The sequence below is a fragment of the Aristolochia californica genome, unplaced genomic scaffold (assembly GCF_029961685.1).
Source record: "Aristolochia californica isolate CCGP_79_NKW_82.1479 unplaced genomic scaffold, dmAriCali1.0.hap1 SCAF_12, whole genome shotgun sequence".
In the NCBI taxonomy this organism is placed as follows: Eukaryota; Viridiplantae; Streptophyta; class Magnoliopsida; order Piperales; family Aristolochiaceae; genus Aristolochia; species Aristolochia californica.
The window spans coordinates 17878088-17885701 of record NW_027181793.1 but is presented as its reverse complement, the minus strand read 5'-3'; the positions used below and the strand labels follow the sequence as shown (position 1 = coordinate 17885701).

The following is a 7614-nucleotide window of genomic DNA, read 5'->3' as shown; positions in this document are numbered from 1 at the left end:
TTGGTTCATGTTATATGGGCTCAGGCCCATTTCAACTGCAGTTATTGTGTCTCTTTGGATGAGACATTATTATTGAAGAAGTAGTGGCTTCAGTATCCTATCTCCTACCATCCTTTATTTGACTCTAACAACATCTTTGGGCCAACCTCTTGCATGTTGCTTCAATTGGGAGTTTAAGTCCATCACGGTTGGGTGTTTTTAAGTCCATTGAGACTTATATATATATATATATATATATATATATATATATAGATAGATAGATAGATAGATAGATAGATAGATAGATAGATAGATAGATATATATATATATATATATATAGATAGATAGATAGATAGATAGATAGATAGATAGATAGATAGATAGATAGATAGATAGATAGATAGATACCCGTGGGTCTTTTATCGTTGTCTTGTGAATGACATGCATTACCCGCTTATCATGTCTTTTATCGGCGTCTTGAGAATGACAGGCATTTATCACCCATTTCTACCAGTGAGATTCGGTGCCCGGGTTGGGACACCATGATGGAGGAGCTTATTACTACATATATGTTACCCCTCTTAATTGGCATTTATTGCACTTACCACTTTAGAGTCGTTGTCCTGTAGAGGGACACTGTGATGGAGAAGTTTTACTACACTTTTGAGCACTACTTATAGACCCACTACCTGAGAATGATAGGAGTGTGCCCTACATCCAGCATAGGTTATGATTAGAGTATGGAACAATGTCATACGGATTTAAGTGATTTTACTCTCACTTATCTTATGCCAGTTGGGCCTCATGGAAGAGACCACCAGCGTGAGGGGGAGTGTTCGAATATATGGAGGACTGCCATTTTATACAAGAAGATCCTATACATCATTTACAACATGCTGGGAGTTCATGATGTTCTTTCACCCCCAGCTTGAGGGAAAGTGTTGGAAGATGGGCCCAAACCCATAAGATATGGACAACCATGGTCACGAGCTGGTGGGATCCACCATGATCACGTGAGGTAGCATGAGAAGTCTTACAAAGTCAGAATTCCAGAATTATTATGGAAGCAGGTCGCACAGAAGGGTTTCAGTTTAAAGGTGTTTTAGTCATGTTAGTCTTCTATTTATATTGGGTTATTTAATTATGCTAGGACTTATCTTTTAAGTTTTAGAGTTTGGGTGTAATTGGGACAAGGGTAGTTTAATTGTAATTGGACTCTACTACCTTCCTCTATTATAAATAGATGTTCATGTACTCTGATCAAAATAAGTCAATGAAGTATTTATCTTTTCCATAAATTCAACACTTCCAATTTGGACAACTCTCTCTAGAAAAATCAAATTGAGAAATAATATTTAAAATAGAAAGTAGACTCACATAGCTTTCTTGGGATATAATTCTCAATATAATTTCGTAGTCATGTTGGTACAAATTATTCATAAAGTTGAGGCTTTTTGCTGCTACAAGAAATTTTTTGTTGCTTCAAATGTCGATTTCTCTTTCTAGAAAAATATGATTCTAAGTATTCTTTTTGAGTTGGAAACTAGACTCAAATATCTTTCCAATGGTATATAATTTTCTATATGAAAAAATATGATAAGAGAGTGAAACATCCAATAAAATACTGGAATTGGCAAAGAAGACTTAAGAAAAAATGAGAAACTCCTCTTTTTTTTTCCTTTTCTTTTTCTTCTTCTTCCTCCCTTTTTTTCCATCTTCTTCTCCTTTTCTATCTCAGATCTTAACCCACTCTGATACCATGTTAATTTTAGGGCCAACACATAAACACAAGTATTGATTTTCAAGACTCCATAGATTTAGCTCGTGGAGAAAAAAAGAAAGGGACTCATTAGGAGAAAACCAAAGGAAGAAGGGTTATGGACTTAATGTCCTAACCCTCCTCCCCTTGAAGCTTTATTTATAAAATAATGAAACTATTGTATGACAATAATACCCCTGAACAGGGTTTAGGGTCTAGGGTTTTAACCCTAGAACGTTAACCTAATTACATCAATACCGTCTCTATGAGATGACCCTTTATTTACCATCTTTCCATCATAGTATGTAGGCCTATGGGCTCCTTGATCTGTGGGCCTTAAGCCCGTCTTCTATATCTCTTAGATATATGGGCCTTCCTTGGTCTTATGGGTTTGAGCCCATCTTTCAACACACTTGGATATGTGTGCCTTCTTTGGTCGTGTGGGCTTGGGCCCTATCCTCCAACACTCCCCCCCCCCCCCCCCCCCCCCCCCCCCCCCCCTCAAGTTGGGGGTGAGAGAACAGCATAAACTCCCAACTTACTGCAAATGATATATAAAATCTTTTTTTTGTATAAAATGGCACATCTTCCAACACTCCCCCTGACGTTGGTGTTCTCGTTCATGAGGCTCAGCTGGCATAATATAAATGAGAGAAAAATCACTCCTAGCCGCTAAGACATTGCTCTATACTGTAGTCTTAACTCATGATGGATGTAGGGCACATTCCATCTTCTGTAGGTAGTGTGTCTATCAGCATTGTTCTAAAGTGTCCACCTCCACCACCATGTCCTTCCACAAGACAACAACTCTCAAGTGGTAGAGTAATAAATGACATTACCCTAGAACTTTAACCTAATTACATCAATGTCATCTCTATGAGATGACCCTTTATTTACCATCCTGCCATCATTGTATGTGGGCCTATGGGCCTTCTCCTTGATATGTGAGCCTTGAGCCCGTCTTCTATATCTCTTGGATGTATGGACTTTCCTTGGTCTTATGGGCTTGAGCCCATCTTCCAACACACTTAGATATGTGGGTCTTCCTCGGTCGTGTGGGCTTGGGCCCTATCTTCCAACAACAAGAGATCTCAAGGGAAGGAGAGAAAAGAGGAACTCTAGCTCTTGGGAGAGAGGAGCGAAGAAACCAAGGGAGACAAAGAAGAGGAAAATAGAGAGAGTTGTAAGGATGAATTTGAGCCAAGAGGAAGAGGCATGAATGCTCTACCCCCATGCCTTGAGGTTGTATTTATAGTTGTGTGAAGTTGTTTACAATGACTAAAATGCCCTTAATCTTACATGCTTCAAAGGGAAAAAGACACAAGAGGACATACACCAGCTTGCATAATTTTAATTATATGCCATCTCTATGAAAATTTTCCTTATTTACTAATCATGCCACACCTATAAGGGTGGCTTCGAATTGAGCCGGCTCGCGAGCGGCTCAAACTCGGTTCAGTTCGATTCGGTATCTCTGGAGCTTGAGATCCGGAATTGGCTCATTTAAATTAACGAGCCGAGCTCGACTAAATCCAAGTTCGGCTCGACGACTTGCGAGCAAGCTCATTAACGAGCTAAGTCAGGAGCGGGAGTGGGAGCGAGGGGGGAAAAATTCTTCCTCCCCTCGTCACCATCGAGCCCCTCCCATCCGTTGTTGTCACCGTCGACAACTGCTCGTCGAGCGCCTCTGTCGTTGGCCATTCGATTTCTTCCTCCCCTCACCTTCGCCTCTGTTTCCATCGCCGCCACTTCCTTCTTCGTCGCTTCCGTCGTAGCCATCATCCCCGACGACACCGGCGCTGTATCCCCCTTCCACCGCGTCGTCTCAGCAGAATACCTAAGTTCAGGGGAGAAATAATTCCTTCACCCCCCCCCCCCCCCCCCCCCCCCCCCCCCCTCGTGCAAAGATGATTTAGCATGTGCGAGATCATAAAGTTAAAAAAAATTCCTTAAACTCTCCTTCCTCATGGCACTTGAAGAAATTGAAAATACATTTTAGTAAAAATAAGTTTCTAGCGACTATTAGTGTCTCATGTTTTTTGTAAACATTTTTCTAATTGAAAATTCTTATTAAAAAAATCATATATTTTATAAGTAAGATTTTCCTGCCAAGATGGGCTAGAAAACCGTATAGAAAATTTTTGAATACGTATTTGACTGTTGATGTTGTAATACCATTAGCATGAGGCAATTTTTATTGCAATTTTGTGTTTGACATTTTATTTGATTAAAAAATTAACAATAAGTATAGTAATATATTAGATTAATTATTAATTTTTATTTATTTCCCTAGAAGAGGCAATAAAAGGTCCATTTAATTTTCCTAAGAAATTTTTTAAATATTTATTGTAATTTTCTAATAAGTCACTAATAGTAATAGGATTTTATTTAAAGTTTTTTTTTGGAAATATGTATCATAGGAAAAATATTTTTAGTTTTTTCGAGAATATAAATTTCAACCAGGGGCACTAAGGAGGCTATAGTAAATTTATGGCCAAATTCAAAAATTACAAAACAAGCTAGACAACATTTGGAGTAAAAAAGATTAATATTGGTGTGTTTTAATCCATTATTGAAATTCAATCCTGAACCTCCCCTATCATTCTTTTTTTAAAATCTATTCATAATTTTATATATAATTTATTTGACATATATTTTATATAGAGTATTAAATATAGGTTAAGCTCGAACTCGGGTAGAGCTCGAGCTCGAACTCAGTTAAAATTATTAGGCTCGAGTTTTATTACAATTTTAGGTTCGAGGCTAGGGCTCGGCTCGAGCTCGAGTTCAAAATATTTCAATCAAACTCGGCTTGAACAAGGTTCGGACTCAACTGGATTTGATGCCACCCTTATGCCTAATTTTAAGTAGAGGTCATTCCCAATTTTATGTAAAATGTATGCATAATTTTATATACAATTTATTTAACATGTATTTTTAAAAAAACATTAAATGTATGTTGAAGCTAGAGCTCGGCCCAAGCTCGGCTCGAACTAGGTTAAAATTATTAGGCTCGAGCTCGAGTTCAAAATATTTAAATCAAGCTTGGCTCGAACATAAGTAGGTTTGGGCTTGGCTCGGCTTGATGCCACCCCTACACACCTACATGTTAGGAATTAGACGCCCTAATTCCAAACTAACGAGAACAATAATAATAAACGTGGAAGAAGGGAAAAGAAAGCACAAACAAGTACAATAAGATTTATACAGGTTCGCCTGAAGTGCATCTTCCGTCATTGCAATAATCCACAATGAAGATGAAATAGTTTATAAGAGATTACAGATGTTTCTCTCTAACCTCTCTAACTGCAACTCGAGATGCTCCTAGGATTAAGATCATAAAACCCTAATAGCGACCCCCCCCCCCCCCCCAATTTATAGAGAAAGCTTGGGCAACTGCATTATAAGAGTGAATTTCCCAAACTACCCTTAATAAAAAAACAATCAATATATCGTGGATTGGACGAGAGCTCCGCCCCCTTCCAACCCCCACGACGATCTTACTGCAAAGGTCGATCTGCAACAAACTCAGCGTAAGGCATTAATTAAGCTCCACAATTTAACAATCTCCCACTTGGAGACTAATCCATCATCAATATATCCTCTACAATGACGACAACTTCTCAATCCTCAGAGAGAAGTCTAATTGAAGTTGCACACAACTTCAGTTTCTCGATTGTAACAATCTTCATCAACATATCAACCGGATTCTGACTCCCTTGAATCTTCTCAAGTGCTAAGAGTCCATCCTCCAGACTCGATCTGATGAAATGATAACGCACCTATATGTGCTTTATTCTGGCATGATAAACAAAATTCTTTGCTAAATGAATAACACTCTGACTGTCACAATACAACACATTTTTCCCATGCTTGAGACCTAATTCTTCCTAGAAAGACTGCAACCATACCATCTCTTTACTGGCTTCGGTCACGGTGACATATTCTGCCTCAGTCTGGAAAGGGCAACTATCTTCTGCAACTTAGAGACCCAACTAACTGTTGTACTACCCAATGTGTATACATATCCAGTTGTACTCTTCCTACAATCAATGTCTCCAGCCATGTTAGCATCTACATAAGCTTGTAATCCCATGTCTGACTTTCAAAAACATAAGGTTGAATCAACAGTGCCTCTCAAATACCTAAGAATCCACTTCACTGTTTTCCAATGTTGGTTACCTGAATTACTCATATATCTTCTCACAACTCCCACTGCATGAGCAATGTCTAGTATAGTGCACACTGTGACATATATGAGACTGCCAATAGCAGAAGCATAAGGAACATTGGCCATGTTGGCTCGCTCCTGCTGTATAGAAGGTGACTGCTGACAGTTTCAAGACATAAATGTCTCTAGTAATCCTCATCCCAATGATTTTTTTTGTAGCACCCAAATATTTCATTGCAAACTTCTTGGACAACTCCATTTTCAACTTATCTATTTCCTGTTTGCAAGCACCTATTATCAACATGTTATCAACATATAGCAGTAGAAAAATGTAGGAGTCATCAAGCTTCTTCACATAACAGCATTGATCTGCCTGGCACCTCAAGAAACCATTAATACTCATAAAGGTGTCAAACTTCTTATACTAATGTCTTGGAGCTTATTTAAGACCATACAAGCTCTTTTGAACTTTGCACACTATTTTCTAATTTCCTTGTGCTTTGAAACCCTATGGCTGCATCATGTAAATTTCTTCATCCAAATCACCATGAAGAAAGGTTGTCTTTACATCCAACTGCTCTAAATGCAAGTGTTCATTTGCCACTAGTCCAAGCAATGTTCTAATCGTAGTCAATTTCACTACTGGAGAGAAAATCTCAGTGTAGTCAATACCTTCTTTTTGTTGAAAGCCCTTTACCACCAGTCTTACCTTGTACCACTTATTTCCATCATGTTCGTCTTTTATTCAGTACACCCATTTATTCTGCAAGGTCTTCTTCTCTTTTGGTAACTCTGTCAATTGCCATGTCTGATTGCATAATAGAGAATCCATCTCATCCTTCATAGCCAACTCCCACTTGGTTGATTCATCAACTTACACGACTTCCTCATAACTCTCTGGTTCACCTTTATCAGTCAAAAGAATATAATTCAGTGTAGGGGAGTACCTCTGTGGTGGTCTGCTAGTTCTAGCAGATCTTCTGACTTCAGTCACAGGAATTTTCTGGTTTACTTCTGGGGGTATGTTTTCATGATCTCCCTGAGCAATATTCTCTATCGCAATAACTGGAAGATCTCTCAACTGAATCACTTCAAATTTCTTAACTTCATTGCTTGTGCTCTCAGAATTTGTTCTCAACTTGTCTTTATACAAGACACCTTCATTGAATATCACATCTTTGCTCCTGATAACCTTTCAACTTTGATAATCCCAGAAGTGATAACCAAACTCGGTACCACCATAGCCAATAAGAAAACATATTGTAGATTTAGCATCATGTTTCCTTCTAGCAACAGAATCAATATGAATATAAGAAATACAACCAAACACTTTCAAGAAAGAAAGGTTTACCTCTTTGTAGCTCCAGGCCTCTTCTAGTATTTTGCAATCCAAGGGTGTCGAGGGACATCAGTTGATCAAATAGACAACGGTGCTAATAGCCTCTGACCATAAAATATTTGGCAATCCTGCATGTAATCTCATGCCCCTAGCACGCTTGTTCAAAGTTTTGTTCATCCTCTCAGCCACACAATTCTATTGAGGTTTTCTAGGTATGATCTTCTTCATCTTGATTCCATTATTAGCACAGTATCGCTTGAAATCATTATCTATGTATTCTCCCCTATTTTCTAACTGCATATACTTCACCTTCAAATCAGTCTCATTCTCAACCATTGCTCTCTATCTCTTGAAGGTATCAAAGA

General features: G+C 38.4%; 1 protein-coding gene across 1 annotated transcript; it reads right to left on the bottom strand.

The window, feature by feature from the left end:
- Positions 1–5670: 5670 nt before the first annotated feature.
- On the bottom strand, positions 5671–6036 carry LOC137946630 (secreted RxLR effector protein 161-like). The gene is made up of 2 exons (XM_068792956.1): positions 5922–6036; positions 5671–5837 (listed from the first exon to the last, which is right to left on the bottom strand). Exons 1-2 carry the CDS (start codon positions 6034–6036, stop codon positions 5671–5673), a joined length of 282 nt encoding a protein of 93 aa, XP_068649057.1.
- Between the last annotated feature and the right edge of the window lie 1578 nt (positions 6037–7614).

Bases quoted from the DNA above. Each gene is read 5' to 3' on its own strand.
- LOC137946630 (XM_068792956.1), bottom strand. From the start codon at position 6,036: ATGGCCAATGTTCCTTATGCTTCTGCTATTGGCAGTCTCATATATGTC. The intron at 5,838-5,921 runs GTAACCAACATT...TTTGAAAGTCAG, and splicing joins AAGATATATGAGTAATTCAG to ACATGGGATTACAAGCTTAT.